We start from the raw sequence: 20025 nt of genomic DNA on the forward strand, positions 1-20025 counted from the left end.
CCATCCTCCCAACATGTGGTCACACCCAGCATGGATGTCTCCAGCAGTTTCAGTCAGGCCAGGAAATCCAGGGAAGCACTCACGTGACAGGAAATACTTTTGCCCCGCCAATAACTGCAATGAGAGCAGCAATCCTTCTCAGATTTGACTGCCCATAATACTAGCAAGAGAAGCTTGCTAAATGTTCAGATTCTGAGGACACACTGGAGATTTATTAGATTGAATTCCTTGGAGAAATGCTTTGGAAGATACTGTAAATGTATAGATAAAGATGGATCTGTTACAGAATTTCTGATATAGCCAGCCTAGTAGGCAGATCAGTGAGGAAGGGAAGCCTTTTGGTATATCATCTATTTCATCACGTTAAAGTGTCAAGTAAATATTTGATTCGATAATAAGCCAAACATCAATGACTTCTTTGTCAGCCAATAGGTTTATTCATCAGCCAGACATGTGGTGGCACATGCCTGTAATCCCAGCACTCTGGAGGTTGAAGTAGAGGGACTGAGGGTAGTTCAAAGCCAAGCTACATAGTAAACTCAAAATTAGTCTGAACTACACAGTGATCCCATCTAAAAAAAAAAATAGTTTTATTCACCAGAAAATATACTGTGCCATAAAGGACACATAGAGATGACTTGAAAGATCAAAGAATTTAGAGAGTTTCAGTCCCTCTCAATTGGAAACAGTGAGAAAGTAGACTAAAGAAAGGCATTAAGAACAAACTTCAATGTGTTGTAGAAAGTTCTATTCACATCATTAGTTGTCATTAACAGTGAGTATAAGCCCAGCATTATGTAATCAAATGCCCATATACTGACAGTTTCTCTAGTCTGTTCTTGAATTTTTCCCACTTTCTTTTTATTTTAACAAATTTTAAAGGGCATATGTATTTTGCACTACCATGCACTAATTAAACTGAACATATTAGCTTGGCATGGTGGTAGACACTTATAATTCCAGAACTCTGGGAGGTTGAAGCAGGAGGATGGCAAGTTTTATCCCATCCTGAGCAACTTATCTTAGTGACATCCAATCTCAAAATTTTAAAAATGCACTTAAGATGCTGTTCAGTGTAAAGGCCATTGGTTCAATCACCAGCACCCTCTGCAAATTGAAAATATTCACAAATCAAGGCTTAAAAAATACTGATAGAGTACATCATTTTACCCCAAATGGAGCATTAATTTAAACAAGGCTACATTATTTTTAAAATATTTCATTAATGTAGCATAAAAGTTCTATATTCTCTTTATCTCAGTAGGTGGGTTTGTGTGTGTGGAAAAGATTTGGGGAGCTAACACTTAAAATGTTGTCCAGTGTCATTTTACAACTAATCATATCCATAAAATAGTATCATATCATCTTAGAGCACTGTACAATATTATATTTTGTCCTGTAGTGGTGGCTTGCAGTTTTTAAAAGCCAAAATATTCCCAGAAATAATTCTTTTTGTGGGGCTTTCATTGTCAATTTACACTTTTCCTTGGTTGGACAACTAGTTTAAACCCACTTTGTCAGTACTTTGCAAAGCTACCTTCAGGAGACAAAGACGTAACATCTCAACGCTGCTTCTGAGATTGAAATTTTAACTTGTCATTCAATCCCTGCCTGTTACTTATTTTGTTTTTCAAGGAGCCCTAGGAAGCATTAGGCCATAATCTTCATGACGATTGAAACCATACATGTTGGGTAGGCTAGTCATTCATCAACTATTCAGTAATAACAGGGTCTGAGTTTCTTTAACAATGGGATTAGTAATGTTCCAATCCACACTTCTCGTTTATTTTTCTCTTATGATCAATGTTTGGATTCCAGTTCTCATTAGTATATAATAATTTCATCCTGAAACACATGCTTAAAAAAACAGAAACGCTGTAGACAAATACTTCAAAGGAAAGTGCACCTCTGCTTCCAGGGACTTTATGGACATCATATGTGCTTTATTCGAAAATTAATCCTTTTTCATCTCTATACCCTGAGTATGTTTCAGACTTCTCTTACTTCCCAAAAATCCTGAATTCAAGGTATCTCAGCTCATGGAACAGTAGTCCAGAGGAAAGAGAAGCAACAGCCCCGCCCCCAACCCTTGGGAGCAGAAAGGAGAAGAATTTTCCTAAGGAATTATTGTAAAACTCAGGTGCTGTAGAAGGAAATAAAACCATAGTTGCTTAGACTGATGTCCCAGGGGTCCAAAATTGAACCTCAAATGGGCAATAATTTGTGTGGCATTAAACTAAACCAGTTTGATGAACTCAAATGCCCTCGGCTCAATAGGCAGGACTCTCCCAGGAGCTTGTGTTACTTCCCTCACTTAAGTGAAGATTTGTAATAAAAATCTTAATGCCAGTGGCATGTTTTTTGGATATACTAGAAGCTAACCACTTGGAGAATCATGTTTGAGAGGTCAGAAAACTCTACAGTTAAAGATCAGTTTATAATTTACGAAGAAAATAGAAAGTTTTGTTTCTCTGAGTTGAAATTTGCCGAGCACGGCAGGAAATATTACTAGTTTTTGGCAAAAGGTTCAGTGCTTTCCTCATTATTTCAGATCTGCATGAAGCCTGAGACTTCAGGGATCATTATCTGAGAAAAATCAAGCAATTCAATGTAGAGAATTTTGATATTTTTGGCTTTTTTTGAGGTGTAACAAACACAACTCGGGATCGGAGAGGACACTCTGCGGCTGCCAGCGAGGCGGGCTGGACAGCGCACCAATCACGGCGCAGCTCCGCCCTATATAAACGGGCGGGCGCAGAGCCGCGGCCGAGTCCCGATCAGTGCCTCTGCTTCCGGCTCGAGTTCTTTCCCCACGCCGCCTTCAGCATGTCCGAGACTGCGCCCGCTGCGCCCGCTGCTCCGGCCCCCGCCGAAAAGACGCCTGTGAAGAAAAAGGCGCGCAAGCCAGCAGGTGCCGCGAAGCGCAAAACGACCGGGCCCCCGGTGTCCGAGCTGATCACCAAGGCCGTGGCCGCCTCCAAGGAGCGCAGCGGGGTGTCGCTGGCCGCGCTTAAGAAGGCGCTGGCGGCCGCTGGTTACGACGTGGAGAAGAACAACAGCCGCATCAAGCTGGGGCTCAAAAGCCTGGTGAGCAAAGGTACCCTGGTGCAGACCAAGGGCACTGGCGCCTCTGGTTCCTTCAAACTCAACAAGAAGGCAGCTTCTGGGGAGGCCAAGCCCAAGGCCAAGAAGGCGGGCTCGGCCAAACCCAAGAAGCCCACGGGGGCCGCCAAAAAACCCAAGAAGGCTGCGGGCGCGGCTGCCCCCAAGAAGAGCGCGAAGAAGACCCCCAAGAAGGCGAAGAAGCCTGCTGCGGCTGCTGGCGCCAAGAAGGTGGCCAAGAGCCCCAAGAAGGCAAAAGCGGCCAAGCCCAAGAAAGCCCCCAAGAGTCCAGCGAAGGCCAAAGCGGTGAAGCCCAAGGCGGCCAAACCAAAGACCGCCAAGCCCAAGGCTACCAAACCCAAGAAGGCGGCGGCCAAGAAGAAATAAAGTTCCTTTGGCCAGCTGCTCAGAAGTTCCACACAACCCAAAGGCTCTTTTCAGAGCCACCCACTGATTTCAGGAAGAGAGCTGTTGCACATTTTGGGGGCGTGGCCACTACGCGTGCGCCGTGGGGTAGAGTGGCTCCGGGAGGGCGGGGGTCGACAGCCGCGCGCTTCGCTAAACGCGCTAACGCAGCCGGGGGAGAATTACTAGGGGCGTCCCCTGCGTCAGGGTTGAGGTCTGCGGAGTACAAGAGTAGGATTTACACAGCTAACCTTAAGGCTTGGTAGCTTCGCGGAAGTTATTCCTACTACTTCCTAGAGGTGTGCATTTCCACTCTGCTTTCAGATCTGGAGGCGTGGCCTGTAAAAACAACCGTAATTTGGGGGTACAAAATTTACGAAATGTGAACTCTTAGCATCAAAGCGGCCAAAGCATTCTTAACTAAATTTGGAATAGTAAGCTGTAAGGCTTCAGGTTAGCAGTTTGCTGTCCTCGCACAGAATTCTCCTTTGCCGACTAGGTGATTTCACTTAGCCACAAATAAAAATGTGACCGATCACCAAAAGTGCCCAAGTGCTCTAAGAACTAGCGTCACTGCTTGGAGAGGACTATTTATAGCAGCTTTGGGGAGCCTAGTTAGAGCTTGCTGATTGGGCAAAAGTGAAATTACAAAATAGCCAATGAAAAAGTAGACCTTTAAATGTCGTTTACAATCGCATTTGTGACGACATTCTAAAATTAATCCAATCGTAGACGAAATATTACTAACCTCATTTGAATACCGCATCTATAAATGAGTGTGTCCTAGCTGGCGGGGGAGAGGCGAGTGATTCGCCAGATATAAGCTGTAGTGTAGTGATTCCTTTTTTTTTTAAGCACTAAAATGCCTGAACCCACGAAGGTCTCCCAGGCCCCGAAGAAGGGCTCGAAGAAGGCGGTGACCAAGGCGCAGAAGAAGGACGGCAAGAAGCTCAAGCGCAGCCGCAAGGAGAGCTACTCCGTCTACGTGTACAAGGTGCTCAAGCAGGTCCACCCCGACACCGGCATCTCGTCCAAGGCCATGGGCATCATGAACTCCTTCGTCAACGACATCTTCGAGCGCATCGCCGGCGAGGCGTCGCGCCTGGCGCGTTACAACAAGCGCTCGACCATCACGTCGCGGGAGATCCAGACGGCCGTGCGGCTGCTGCTGCCAGGCGAGCTGGCCAAGCACGCCGTGTCCGAGGGCACCAAGGCCGTCACCAAGTACACCAGCTCCAAATGAACTTGGCAAGTAAGCTGTCTTTACACCTAAGTCCAAAGACTTAAGATCTATGCATGATTTCGATCCATGAGTTGTAATTTTTTCACTCGGAGGAATTTTTTTCTTCATTGCATACTTAAAACTTAGTTAGCAACCTTTAATGTTTCATCATTCCCGCATACAAAATACTTGAAAAGTACAGGAAATAACTATTAGAAGTTGTCTACTCCCTACGGGCCCGTACAAGTTAGTGTTAACTATCACGTAAATATATAACCAATATGAGCTGCAAATGGCATTCTAAATTTGTAGCTCATCGTGTTCTTATACAGGTCTCAAGTTTTTCTTGATCTGAGTCGATGACGACTACTTACAGTGAGCACAAAAGATTGTGCTCTGGCAACTTCTATCTGCTCAGAGCTGGCATTTTCTTTTACTTTTTTCATCTTTACCATTTAGATGTGTGGTATTAAAACGTGACTGAAGACAATGTGAGATTTCACTAAAATAAGAAAAACTGCTGTCTCGCTTTGCTGCCCAGCGGATTTCCAGGCAAGGCTATGATATGCAAAAGGGCAGGCAGAGGCAATTATTTTGTATCCAAAAGGCCTGGAGGAACAGAGAAAGGGAAACAACCTTTGAGACACTTGCGAGTTGTACGTTACTGTGGTTTTCTAAGAAAGTTACTTAGTTTATGGTCCTTTTGCGCCCTTCAGCTCACAAATTCCTCACAAATCCCCACAGCGAAAATTTTTGTTTGAATAGAGCAAGTCCACACTCCGTGAAACGTGGAAGTATGAGCAGAAAGAGCAATTTAGAGAAATACAAATGAAAACAACACTGAGATTCCATCTTACTCTAGAAAGAATAGCTATCATCAAGAAATCAGATAGCAAGTGCTAGTGAGTCAGGTGAGAAACTAAACTAATACCATTATGGAATTTAGGATGCATACTCCTCAAAACACTAAAATAAATTCATACGACCCAGCTGTCTCCATCCTAGGTATCTTCCCTAAAAAGCATGTATCATATTACAGCACAATTCACAATAGGTAAAACTTGGAAGCAGCCTATGTGTCCATGAACATATGAATGGATAAAGAAAATGTATTTATACACAATGGAGTACTACTTTGCCATAATGAGGGATAAACTTGAATCATTTGTGGGAAAATGAATGTTTCTCAAGAACTTTAAATGAAATAAATCAGACACACAAGCTAAAAAATATTGTGTGCTTTCTCTTATATGGGAAGTCCAAAATATAAATAAAGAGCAAAATAAAAGATAATAGGAAAGAAAAGATGGTGGGAGGGATGGTAGGGAAAAGTGTAGATGGGAAGGGAACATAAGAATTGAGATGTCTTATATACCTGTACCAATTGCTTATGAGGTTGAGATGTCTTGCATACATGTACCAACTGCTTATGAGGAATGTAATCATTATGTGCTGAAAATATGTACAATAAAAATTTGTAAAGAAAAATAGAAAAATGAAATGAGCAACTGACAATGGAAACAAGGAATAAAAAACAAAACAGACCTAGAATGACTCACTTTAGTAATCTGTGTAAACATAAAAAGTATATAGAAAGACTAAACACTACAAACATCAGAATTTTAAGAGAACCAAACAAGAATCTAGACAAGTTTTTATAATTAGCTCTATAAATGAAAAACTGATTTTCATATGCTTGTACCTTCTGCTCCATATTGACTGGCATCAGATTAAAGGACTTTGCAATGATACAAGTGTGAGAATATTTAAGCAGTTAATTATTTACATATATTTTGTATCTAGTGAACTTTACCAAATTGTTAATTCTACTACTTAATACATTGCCTTGATTTTATTGCTTAAGCTATTAATATTAACAAATGTTATTCTTTCTAGTAACTATTTGCTTTTATTATCTTATGTTAACTACAATTATATGCCATATTAGAAATGCTAGCAGTCATTCTTGTCTTTTTTCCTTATTTCCATAGAAATGGCTTTTGTCGTTTGTGATTGTGTGTATGTGTTTAGTATTTGTGTTGATGGGGTCTTCTTCCTAGTTTGTTTTAAAATTTTTATAAGAAACGATTTATGAATTTCATTCAGTCCCTTCTTTGGCATCTGACAGAAGTATGTGCTTTTGCTCCTTTAACCTGTTGCAATGCTGTATAGGCAAATTTCCTAATGTTCGTTCATATTTGCATTCCTGTGCCAAATCTTACTGTTCATGTTGTATTGTTAACTTAAATAATTACTGACTAAATTCTGCTTATATTTTACATGGATTTTTTTTCCATTTGTATTCATACATAAAATTATTCTATGATTGTCTCTTTTGGGTTTGCCGTCTTCAGATTTTGAATCTCCATCTCAGTTGTCCATTGCTGTTCAAATTATTCCAGAATTGAGTAGTTTAAATCAATGAAGATAAAACATTTACCACTTCTTTTGCTGTCTGTGGGTCAGGAACAGAATGAATGGAAGTGCCTCACAGCCTCTTCCCAGGTAAAAGTCAAGACAGAAGCATAAGCTGTAGTGAAGGCTACCATCTTCTAAACATGGCAGCTGTTATCACTCAAAAGAAATCAAAGACAAAGTGGAGCAAGCCACAATGCATTATCTAGCAGGAGAATTAGGATCAATTTTTTAATAGAGGGATTAAAAAAAAGTTTTGTGGACATATTTTAAAAGTACTATATCATCCTTTTTTTATATCAGAAATACTGGAATATAAAAAGTATTTGCGCTTCAAAGACAACATAGAAATTAGCTGTATAATCACCTGGATATGATACCTTTATAAACAATAGACCTTCAAGAATTCCAAAAACATGGACTACAATTGACCATTGTTTACAATGAACAATAAAATCCCCATAAGTCCCTGATGGACATTTCCATGCCTCTGAATAGGATAAAATGCCTCTGTACAATATTAGCAGGAGCAGGAGCCTTTTTTTAAAAAGACTGAATTAATGTGAGAAATCCTAAACTGCAATCTGTAAGGAAATCTCTGCTGTATGACTGTTGGAATATCCAACAAATTGGTTTGAAAAGAAAAATAATGAGGTAGAACAATAAATACTTAATGATAAAAATTAAAATCTTGGAAAGTATGAGGCAGTATAAAAATATGAGAAAATAATAGTCTAAAAAAACATGAGATTTTAATTTGGGTGAAAAGATAAAAGCTAACAATAGCTTATTTGATGTATAGAATTTAAGACTGAATAACTGTAAAATAAAAGTACAATGTGGAAAATGTAAGATAACAGGTTAAAAGCCTCAGGTATGTCAAAGAAGAAACTAAATAGAACAACTTATTCATGAAGAAATATAAGGAGATTCTTGAAGTGTGTACAAATACACTGGTAATTACAGCAGACCTATATTCAGAGTGCTTATTTATAAATCAATTTATTCAAGAAATTGTCACTGAATGTCCTTGGGCTGGGCACCAATGTTGGCATGGGGGGGGTGGTATAAGACTACAATTCTTGACCTCCTGGTTTCTTTCAGTCAAGAAGCAAGAGTAATGTTAATGCCATTGTGACATATCATGAAGTTAAGGAACAGTTTATAATAGTACACTTTAATGTGACACCAAATGCGGAGTTTAGGGTCTCCAAAGCCACCCTCAGATTTGATAATTCACTAAAATTCACAGAACTCAGTAAAAGCTATCATATTTAAGATTACAGTTAGTGACAACAACAGGATACAGATTAAAATCAGCCAAGTGAATAGACAGAGCAGTAAGAGAGTTCCAAATGCAGTATCATCTATAGGCAATAAGAGAAGGCAACATGGTGCGATGTGGATTACTGACAACCAGGAAAACTGCTGCAGCTTTGGTGTCTAGACTCTTTACTAGGCCTCTATTACATGAAAGACTGCTTATGTGTCTGGCTTTTCATCTTCAGTCTCTCCAGAGGGCAGGTAGATATGGCATGGCTCAAGCCCCCACCATAGATCATCTCGTTAAATTATCTGGAACAGCCTAGGGTCCCTGGTAAACACAAACTCTCAACAGGCAGGACATCTGTAAACCCTGGAGATCACCTCCTAGCCAAGGACAAAAGCCATGCTGCTCTTTGGATAATGTGAACTCTCTACAAATAGTCATAAGTCAAACTGTGTTCTCAATTTTTAATTAGATATATAGCATTAATCATAATGAACTGTACACCTATTTGGTTTTTGATTGTTCTATCCCATTATTGTATTGTCTGCCTTTGTTTTCATTTTGTTTGGCAGTACTGGAGACTGAACCCAGAGTCCTTGCACTGAGCTACATCCTCAGGCCTTTATTTTAATTTCTGTATTAAATTTTGAGTCAGAATCTTCATAAGTCCCTAAGTTGCCCAGGCAGGACTCAAACATGAAAGTTGTTCTGCTACATCCCTCAAGAGTGGTAGGATTACAGAAGTATGCCACCACACCCAACATATTATAGATATTTAGATCAACTGTAGACCTAGAAGCTATGAGAAAATTTCTCATTGATTTTTTTTTTTTTTTTTTGTAGTTTACTCAGATGAGCACCTTCAACAGTATCCTCCTTTATTTGCACTCCCTAACTCTCCTTCTAGAAGAATATTTGGGAGACTAGAGATCAATTTTGGGCAAAGTTTGGAGATCTTGAACTTCATTTTGGTAGCTCAAGACATTCTGTGCTGTATACAAAAAGAGCTCCCTTTTTTCATATGATCGGCAGCACTAACTCTACTGGCTTTTCCTTCCATAAACCATGAAGTTTGCCACACTGGTAGGGAACAGGGATTGTAGAAAAATAGATTGTATTTTTAAATTTTGTTTAACAATGTTAAACTACACTTTAGAAATACAAAACTGTTTTATAAACAACTGCAGGCTTGTGGCTATTTTTTTTAAAAACAGCATGAAGGGACAATGTGGCATAGATGGAAAAGACAAACTAGAACTTTGGGAAAGATCTTAGAGACGCAAAGAAAATCCTACAACAAAACGTGGAAGGAGAAAGGCTGAGAGAAAAGGGGGGATGAGTAAATTGATCTTTTCTTGTATTTGATGTCTTGGCTGTGTATAATACTTGTCATATAGTAACAGAAAGACTTTTCACATTTCTTGGGTTTTGAGTTGAGTGGATTGGTTAAAATGTCACAACTGGAAGGCTTTCACTGACCATCACATGTAAAATCCATCTTTCTCTCCCCATTCTTGTTCTTAGCATTCTTCTTAATTGTAGTTAGCCTTAACAAGCAACTTGTTTATTGTTTACCTCTGCTTCCCATCCTTAAGACTGTTCTACAGGAGTAAGGACTTCATCTTTTTTGCTGGCTCCCTAATACTTAACAGTATTCTGTACATACAGAAGATGCTCAAAAGCTATTCACAGGGAGATATAACTGATTATTTAAAGTGCATATATGTCTATACCAACAGGGGAGGAAGACAAGGGTGAGGTGTCATAATGGTTCAATTGAGTAAGTAACCCAGAAAAAGGATCTTACTTTCCTCATCTATACAAGGAGGATAATAATAATAGGTCACTTCTCAGGACTATTTTAAGCTTTGAGATAATTCACATTAAGCTTCTAAAGCAATGATAGACATCTCGTAAGCACTTAGCAAGTGTTAGCAATTGCTATATTTTCGTTTTCACTGAGTTGAAATAAAAAACAATTATAGTTGGTGGCCAAATCTCTTCAGCTCAAAAACTGAAGGATAAGGATATCAGATTTTGAACTGTTCGATTGCCACTCAAAAAGGATACTTGAGGGAATTCAAAGTAAAATCACAATATTTAAAGTCCCTTAATTAAACATGATTTGAGCTACTATTTGTAAATGCTAGTAATGAGTAAGGTGAAGGTAACAGTGGAGTGGAGATTTCCTGGTAGACCATTATACAAGCACATGTAAAAACTACCCTCTTCTTTATATAGAAAATATTACTTCTGATGATAAAATGACACCTGAAATACATTCTTCTTATTTCTTGAATCAGGGGACAGGTGCACATGAATGCAGAGAAGGAATGACTTCATAAAGTGAAAATATGAATCTGTCCATAGAAGTTATGACATATGAAGTCTCATCTGCATAAGAATGATTGACTAGTGTGTATCTCCTACCCAAATTTATAACCTACCCTGGTTTGCTGCACATTAATTCATCAAAAGGATAATTGCCTGAGCACAAGAGATTAAATAAGATGTGGCTTTTTTATTTTTTGTTTGATTTACAAAACTAGGATTTTCTTTAGTAGTAGTAGTAGTAGTAGTAGTAGTAGTAGTAGTACTATTACTATTATTAGACAGATCTTCCTAACTTGCTCTGGCTGAGCTCAAACTTGAAATCTTTCTACCTCAGCCTCCCAAGTGCTAAAATTACAGGCATGAACCAACGTGCTTGCTTAGAATTTTTACTTCTTTTACAGGCCTAGTTACCTGTAATTGATTATTTACCATGGACTAACCTTTCCACAAGAAGTTTGCATGAGAGGATAGCAGACAGTTTATAAATTAAACATGATTGATAAAATATGTGAGTTGGAATTCTGGCTTCATTGTTAATTCGAGTCTTTATTCTAGTCTTCTCTTTCTCCATATCTTGTCTGTCCATGTATGCATGCACCCATCCATCCATCCATCTACCTATCTTACCTTCACATTATTTTCTGGCATCAAGACCTAAATGAGTTAAACCCTAAGCACTGTTGGAGCTCTGGTAATGATTCTGATGGTAAAACAGCTTAGTTTAACCAAGCCACCATTTTGAGGTCACTTTCTGTATCTGAAGTAAAGGAAATGATACTTCGACGCAGTCTCAAACTTGAGTGCACACCAAATTTTCTAAAAGATTTTTATAATCACAGATTCCTGGGCACCACCTGCATAGTTTCTGACTCATTAGGTGTGGTGCAGGACCTCAGTTTGTATTTATAAACTACCTAGGTGACGCCAACGCTGCTGATCTGGCAACGTGTGGGTGGGACATAAAATTGTCTTTAACTGCTAATACCAAGTACCCACACAAACCCCAAAAGTTTGCAGCTTTAAACTGGACAAGAGAGGTCCTGGGAAAGTCAGTCCTCCTCGTGCGATTATCCAGGCTCAGGTTTAACAACAAATGGCTCTCTGATAGGACTGACTTGCTACGCCCCCTCACGCAGCCTCGCTGATAGGACTGTATTGCCACGCCTCTACACGCCAACGCTCTGATAGGGCCATCCTGCTATGCCCCCTCACGCCGTTCCCTGTGAGGTCTGTACGCTTCCTCCTCCTGGCTCGCGCTCCTGGACAGTCTCACCACACCCCCTCACCCGGTCCTTACACTCTGGTCTCCTTGCACCACTGGCTCCTCTATGGGGCAGCAAGTACCTTTAGGAAGCGACGTCGCTTGCGGGCGCCCCCTGGTGGATTCAAGACCCTCTCCTACTAAGTCCCTGGTTTAGGCGACCACAGAAGGACTGTATGAACACAGCTGGGCCAATGTGCACCTCAAACTAGAGAACCGCGAGGTTTGATGTTCGAAAAGTAGGGCAACGACGCACTCTCAGTCTGTTTGCTCCACTTCTAGCTTTTCTCTGCCAGCTGAAACCTCCAAGGAGTGACGCAACTTGCAGCTGCAGCCTCCTTGCACATCCTCGCTCTCTGGGCAACTGATGCGTCCCCTTTCTGTAGAAGCTGGGGACACCCCTCACGACCTCAGGGACACCTGTTGCTATGGGCACTTGGTGTGAGGATTGAGTGGTGTGTGTGGATAGTTATTTCCTAATTGAATACCTACATATGCACTTAATTCCATCTTCAGGCACAATGCCTAGGAAACACTATCATTTTAGACGCTTACAAAAATATTGAATTTCTTCTGCAATCATAAGAAAAAATGAATTTTTAGGTCGAAAATGTTTTAGTACATATTAATCTTTGTATTTTTTTAGTAGAGAAAGGGGCCCAAGAAGGCAGAAGCGCTTTGGACCCAAGAAAAACAATGTGGCTATGGATGCACATGGCAGACTGATCTTTGGGGTTACTTTTAGTTACTTTTTTTTTTTTTTTTAAGAAACTCCCAGACACATTTCAAGTGCTTTCCAGATGTTAACATATTTAATCTTCACGACGCATCTGTGCACTGTTGGTATCCCATTTTTGGCTATGAGTATATCAAAAGAATCTTAAAAAGACTTGACCAATGTTGTACAGTTAATAAATTGCAGAGGCATTCTACCCCAGGAAGGTCAGCTAGAATCTCTTCTCTTAACATCACAGTACAAATATTATCTCTTCATAATTCTAAGGAATTAATCCAAGTAACATGTTAACCCTCCTTCTCCCAAAAAAGTCGCTTCTCACAAGATAGTGAGATTTCCACTCCTCCCCACCCCCGCCCGCAGTGTTGTGCTGCACAGGTATTCTCCCTATATCCTATGTACACTCTCATTCAGCTACCACCCACCTCATCTGCAGAGATTCGTCGTAATTTTGCCACCTGAGCACCCTCTATATGAAGGAAGCCTCCATATTCTGCATTGACAACACACCACCCTGAGCATTCAACCAGGTACTTTTGTGAACAGTGTAAGTTGAGCTGAGGATCAGAAACTTAGTTTAAGGTTCACACCCTTGCCCCATCTCCAAAGATACAAAAGCTAAGGCTCAAAGCATCTGGTGAAAAGTGGTGCACAGACAACTAGAAAATGTCAGCAAAAGAGTCTCTCAGAGAACATCAAAGATTCCTGACTCTGTTCTTTTCACCTGCTCTCTAATTCTGAGCCAAAGCCACACTGCCATAATTCCTGTAGTTTTATATGTGTTAGTCTAAGGCTCACAACTATCTTCTTCCTATTTGAGAATCAGTTTGACTGGTTTTATTCATTAATATAAATTTTACCAAATACTCTACTAAATATGTAGTAGAGTTTGGTGTTATACTGAATTTTCAGGCTATTTTGCAATGTATGAACATGTTAACATATTGAGTCATCAAATGTTTATAGTAGAATATATATGCTATATATATAATATATATCCTGTGTATATCATATAAATCCTGTGTATATATAGCATATATATCTTTATATATACTGTCTATTTAAGTGGATAATTTTTTGTCCTTCCATAAAATTTCATAATTAAAGAATATTTATTCTTGTATTTAGAATCTTTTGCTTTTGGTTTTCATTTTTGTTTGTTTGTTTTTGGTCTTGATTTTGGTTTGGGATTTAGTTTTTTGTTTTTTCTTTTTTGAGACTGGGTCTTGCTATGTAGTTCAGTCTGGCTTCAAACTCATGAGGATCCTCATGCCTCAGCATTACAGGTTTACGCCACCATACCCAACTAATTGCATTTAGTATCTTTAGTCCTATTGTAAATAGTATCTGACTTTTCTAACTACTTTCAGATAAGTAATTGGTAATGTATAGAAAAACCATAATTTTTTATAATGTGCTCTCATACCTATTGACCTTACTGGGCTTTTATTAGATCTAATTGTTCATAAATTCTCATGGACTTTAACACTGACAGCTACATTATTTTCAAAAACAAAATTAATCATCAAGTCTTACTGAGTTTCTTACATTCTTTCTTCCTGACCATGTCTCCGGGCTCTGTGATGCCACATAGAATAGTAGTAAGTGCCACAGCCTCCAACCTTGCTTCTGGCTCTAAGAGACTTCTTTTAAACTTACACCATTAAGTGTTATGCTTACTGTAGCTATACTTTGTGAAGTTCTCCTTTTAGTCTGTTGAAAATGTTTATGAAGATTACGTGTCATATTCCACCATATACTTTGCCAGCATTTATGAAGATGGCCACAATTTTTATCTATTAATCTCTTATATTTGCAAATTTATATTAAATTTTTCTTTTATTCCTAGAATAAACCATACATAATAAGCTATTTTTAATAAAATGCCCTGTTAGTTTCCGTTTTCTAACATTTTAAATAGGCCTTTTTTAAATGAATGTTTATAAGTGAGGAGGGACTATTATTTCCTGTTTTGTTTTCTTTCTCTCTTCTCTCTCCCTCCCTCCCTCCTCTCCTCTTCTCTCTTCTCTCTTTATTTTTTCTTTTCTTTTTTGTAGCCCTCCAGTTTGGATAATAAGGTTATATAATTTCAAACAAAAAATAGTAGAGCTATTTTCCTATTGATTCTGTAAAATAAAGGTTATTGAATCCCTAAAATTTGTGCTTGCTTTGATGACACATATACTAAAATTCACTAAAATTTGTAAAATTCAACTGGGCTTGGCATCATTTCAGTTGAAGGGTACAGAAGTTTTCCTTTTTTTCTGCCTATCGTATTAATCATAATTTCTTTATTCATTTTTTCTTTTACTAAATAATTTTTCTTTTTTCAATCAAAAATTATTTTCAAGCCAGGTATGGTCCTAAATGAATAAACACTTAATGAATAAATAAATCTGTGTAGGTCTAGAGAACTTGAGTTCCAGATCCTTCCCACTTGAAGGGGATTACTATCTGGGACCACACTACTTTGAAGGCTCTGGATCTCCTAACAAGGGATTTGTTTGCCTTTTAAGAGACTAGGTGGTGAAAGGAACATGGATCACTTTAATTCGAGAACCCTTTTGTTGAAGACCAGAGTCTGAGCAAATCTAGCTTTAAACTTTAGAGCAAACCTCCCCTACCCTCCTTAGTTACTTTTCTTGTTGCTGAGACAAAACACCCACCACCCAGCATTAAAGGAGGAAAGGTTTGTTTCAATTCAGTTTTTAGAGGTTTCAGCTCACAGTTGGTTGGCTCCAAGGCAGGGTAGCAAGGCAGAGGGGCATCACAGAAGATAAACAGTTTGTGGCAGACAGAAGGCAGGAAGGCAGAAAAGCAGCAAAGTAGTGAGGAAATCTTCAGCAGAAGCCCCTCTCTGCCTTTTACCCCTTTCAGGCTACCTGCCTGTAGAGCGGGTAGCATTCACAACCAGATGGGCCTTCCCATTATCCACACCCAGAACCATGCTAAACCTATCAGTGGAGTAATTTAGTAATCACATACCCTCAATCCCAGCATCACTCAGTTAATCCCAACATCACACACCCTAGATCCAACCAACTCTGAAAAGCCCTACCTTTAACCACCAGAAGCTTTAGAGGGCCACATCTAGACACAAGCCAAAGCACCCCTCTTCCAAGTCTTGCACAAGACAAAGATTTTGTTTCTAAGAACTGTTGCTATGCTTTTCTCTCCTATTTAATGCATTCTCAAAGAGGCCTGCTTTTATGCTAGGTAACTTAATTATGTTTAAGACCCTAGAATTCTCTTTCCCAAGGGGCATACTTTAATTCCCAAAGCTCAGAATCTCCTAATAGGCAGTATTTGGCCAAGGGAACTGTAGCTGTGATGTTTACCATCCTAGTCCCCCCCACCCCTAAATTTTTAGTGAGGGAGTGTCAGAGAATTTCCTATTTTGTTTTTTGTTAGCTGGGCAGGGATGTGGTAGTGAGTGTTTTATACTTTTTCTACTCCTTAGGAGTTTTGCATTATAATAGCTTCCAAAAATATCTTCTTTTCCTCATTGCAAATAAAACCTCACAGTGTCCCTAGCTGTCCCTACTTTCACCTTAAAATTATACTTTATCTTATATTAGTATTACTGCATTTGCGTCCTCTTGGTAAATATTTTCCATATTTTTTCTTCATCTGTTTTACATTATTTTTCATTCCATGCATGGTTTGTTTTCAGACTGATGTATTTGTTAATATACATTTAATATATTTTACCAATTCTAATTTGAAATAAGCAACAAAGTACAGTTGATTGCTGCATTTTTAGTTTTATTTAAAAACAGAAACATCATAAAAATATAAAATAGTGAACATATTCCAGTACTGATATGCTTTTCTTGGAAAGGCAAAACATGAAACTTTCTTTCATGAGACCAAAATCATACAGCTAAATATCATATAATATGCTATACTTAAGTTAATATCGCCTATTATTCTGAAGTTTCATTTTATATATTCCTGAAAAATATCAAATTTTTAATTTAGAGATAATATGTATGGGGAAAAAGTCTATGAGAGAAGTATACTTATCTATAAATACACTGGCCAATTTTTGTCTTTAACAATCTTGGGATCTAGTTTCCCCTCATTACTTCATTATTAAATGATCACTGCCACAGAGAGTTTGGAACAAGATAGATTTAAAAGCTTTACCTGGACAACCAATCTTCATGATATATAACATATATGATTATAAATATCTGATATAGTTCAATAACTATATTACATTAACATAAAACCAAATGTGTTTAATACTTTATTTGTAAACATCAGACTCAGCAAGGTTTGAATGTGATGTTAGTGATTGCAACTGACAATATTAACCATGATCTGATCTGAGTCCTCTGTTCCTGGAACATAGCATTGATTAAAGAAATCTCCCCACCTTTGTTTTTGTTGTTCTGAAAATGGGTTACTGAAAGAAACTCATGGGACAAAAAAAATTTGTTTAATGATTGTTCTCATTCACCTATGACAATACATAGCCAAACACAGACCCTCCAAATTCTTTATAAACAATTAGGTAGATTGCTTTTCCCTACTAATATTTTGTTGTTGTTGTTGCTTTCTGCTTTTTGGAGAGAGGGTGTCACTTTCTAGTCCCGGCTGGCCTCCAATTTACAGTGATCCTCCTGCCTCTGCCTCCCTTGAGTGCTAGGATTGTGGGTGAGGTGTACATCACCAGGCTCTGAAGAAAAAAAAAAAAAAACCCTTCTTGACCAAGTTAGTTAAATTATCTCCTTCCTTCAGGCTCCTAAACTTTTGCCCACCCTAAAGCTGAGCCAAAATATCCTACTTAAGAGTCACTGCTAACCCAGAAGGAAGCTGCCCCACTGCCATTCCGAGTTCCTAGGGCAGAGAAGGTGAGGCACACCGGCGCAAGAAGCACCCCATCCCCACCCCCACCTCGCCGTGGAAATGAGAAGACACGTAAACAAGCCTCAAAAACAGACTTCCGCATCACCTACAGCAAACCCAAAGGGAAATGAGATGGAACAATCTGATACTCAACCACCTGGACTCTCTGAACTGGCAACAAAAGATGATCTGGGAAAAATGAAATCAGAAATAATTACTCAGATAACAGCAAAGATTGTGCTCATAGTGCAAGGCATGATTAATAAATCTATAGAGGATATAGATTTAAAAAAATAGAGGATCTGAGGAACATGATGGAATCCCAACATAGGAAACAAATGGAATCCATTAAACAGATGCAAACAGATTTCTGGAAGATTAAAAACTCTCTCGAAAGTCTGCACAGCAGAATGGACCAATGTGAGGATAGAATTTCAAATATAGAAGAAAAGATTTCAATTAGTGACCAGAAAAAGAAAAATTGCTTCAAAATTGTAAGGGAACACAAGAAATCCAGCAGCTGCTAAATGATGCAAAGAAGAATAACATAAGACTGATTGGAGTCAATGAAGAAAGAGGAGCGAGTGCAGATGACATAAAAAATCTGCTCACAGAAGTGATGGCAGAAAACTTCACAAGCAGGGGAAAAGAACTTCACATACAGATAAGTGAGGCATATAGGACTCCAGCTAGCCTTGATCAAAAAAAAAAAATCTACACCTAGGCATATAATAGTTAGGATTCCAGAAATCCAACAGAAGAACAAAATTCTACAAGCAGTGAGAGAAAAGAAACAAATCACATACAAAGGAAAGCCCATCAGAATCACAGCAGACTTCTTAATGCAAACCCTCAAGGCAAGAAGAGCTTGGAGTGATATGTTTCAAGCCCTAAAGGAAAACAGCCTCCAACCCAGATTGATGTACCCTGCAAAACTATCTTCAAAATTGATAGAGAAATAAGATACTTTCATGATAAAGAGCACCTCAGGAACTTCATGAATACCAAATCAGCACTCCAAAAACTTTTAGACAATATCCTAGGAAAAGACAATGAGGATCACAACCCCAGGAAGCCCAGCAGAATGAATCTGTTTGGTGTGACAAATTAAACGCAAAGGGGGAGAATCCAACAAAAAGAAAAAGTCATGACAAGGCTTTTAAAACTTTTAAATTCATCTCCCTAATGAGTGTATAATTCAATCTTGTTATAGTACTGATTGATTAGCATTTTTCTGATTCTAGAGTTGCACACCTTTCCTTGTGCTGTACTGGCTGTTTATCATCTTCTTATATCTACTTTTTAATTGGATTGTCTATTAATGAGCTGTAAGAGTTGTATATATTCTGGTCATAGGTTATATGCATTGTAAATATGGTCTATTTAAGGACTACTTTTCATTTTAACGATGTCATTTAAAGTTCTAAATTTTGATGGACTCTCATTTATCAATTTTTTTCTTTTATACATCATGGTTTTTGTATCCTAAATAGTTCTTGCCTACCCTAAATTCATAAACATTTTGTCTTATAATTTCTTCTTAAAGTTTTATACTTTTAGGCATTCATATTTAGGTTCATAGAACCATTCAAGTTATTTTTATGTATGGAAATAAAGGATTGAGCTTAATTTTTTATATACGACTACCAGGTGTTCTAGTGCCATTTGCTGAAAACACTGTCTTTTCCTCGGCTCTTGAATTGAGTTTATATTCTATAAAATGTTAATGTTAAATAATCTTCTTTCAAAACTCAGTTGACCATATATGTGTGGTTCTATTTCTAGATTCTCTGTTTTATTCCAATGATCTATATGTCTTTCCTTACACCAACACTGCCTTGATTACTGTAGCTTTAGAAGAAGTCTCAAAATTAGGTACTAAATGTCTTCCAACATTTTTTTTTTAACTTTTCTAGGTCCTTTGTACTCCTACATAACTTTTCAATTTCAATATCCAATTCTTCATTTATAGCAAGTATACACAGACCTGAATTTTTATATATACCTTGTGTTTTCTAATCCTGCTAAATTCAAGTACAAGTTCTAGGGGCTCCTAGAGATTTCTTAGTATTTTCTCTGTCGATGATCATTTCACCTACATATAAAGATTTTACTTCTACCTTGCCAATCCTATCCTAATTGTGTCATTTTATTGACAGACTATTTTGGTTTGGGCCTAGGTTTCAAAGTTTAATGGACAGATAAAGAGTAAGCATATTTGCCCTTGTTCCCCACTTTAAGGAGAAAGCATTGTATCTTCTCCATTTATGTAAGGCGTTCTCGCTGGAAGTATGGAGTACATGTCTTTAATCTGTTGAGAAGTTTCTCTTCTACTTCTAGTCTCCTGATAGCTTTTACCATGAACAGCTGTAGAATTTAGTCCAATACTTTTTCTCCAACTAGTAACAGGACCATGTGGCTTTTTC

At 38.4% G+C, this 20025-nt stretch overlaps 2 protein-coding genes across 2 annotated transcripts; both read left to right on the forward strand.

Annotated features, from left to right (window-relative positions):
• Positions 1–2753: 2753 nt before the first annotated feature.
• H1-4 (H1.4 linker histone, cluster member) lies at positions 2754–7060 on the forward strand. The gene has a single exon (XM_087181853.1). The coding sequence runs from the start codon at positions 2827–2829 to the stop codon at positions 3487–3489; it is 663 nt and encodes a 220-aa protein (XP_087037979.1). The 5' UTR covers positions 2754–2826; the 3' UTR covers positions 3490–7060.
• On the forward strand, positions 4370–7060 carry LOC101703236 (histone H2B type 1-M-like). Its single transcript, XM_021260502.2, has one exon. The coding sequence runs from the start codon at positions 4370–4372 to the stop codon at positions 4748–4750; it is 381 nt and encodes a 126-aa protein (XP_021116161.1). The 3' UTR covers positions 4751–7060.
• Positions 7061–20025: the final 12965 nt, after the last annotated feature.

The sequence above is a fragment of the Heterocephalus glaber genome, unplaced genomic scaffold (assembly GCF_053883595.1).
Source record: "Heterocephalus glaber isolate CG9 unplaced genomic scaffold, H.glaber_assembly_v1.0 deba00001472, whole genome shotgun sequence".
NCBI classification, from domain to species: domain Eukaryota; kingdom Metazoa; phylum Chordata; class Mammalia; order Rodentia; family Bathyergidae; genus Heterocephalus; species Heterocephalus glaber.

Bases quoted from the DNA above. Each gene is read 5' to 3' on its own strand.
- H1-4 (XM_087181853.1), top strand. From the start codon at position 2,827: ATGTCCGAGACTGCGCCCGCTGCGCCCGCTGCTCCGGCCCCCGCCGAA.
- LOC101703236 (XM_021260502.2), top strand. From the start codon at position 4,370: ATGCCTGAACCCACGAAGGTCTCCCAGGCCCCGAAGAAGGGCTCGAAG.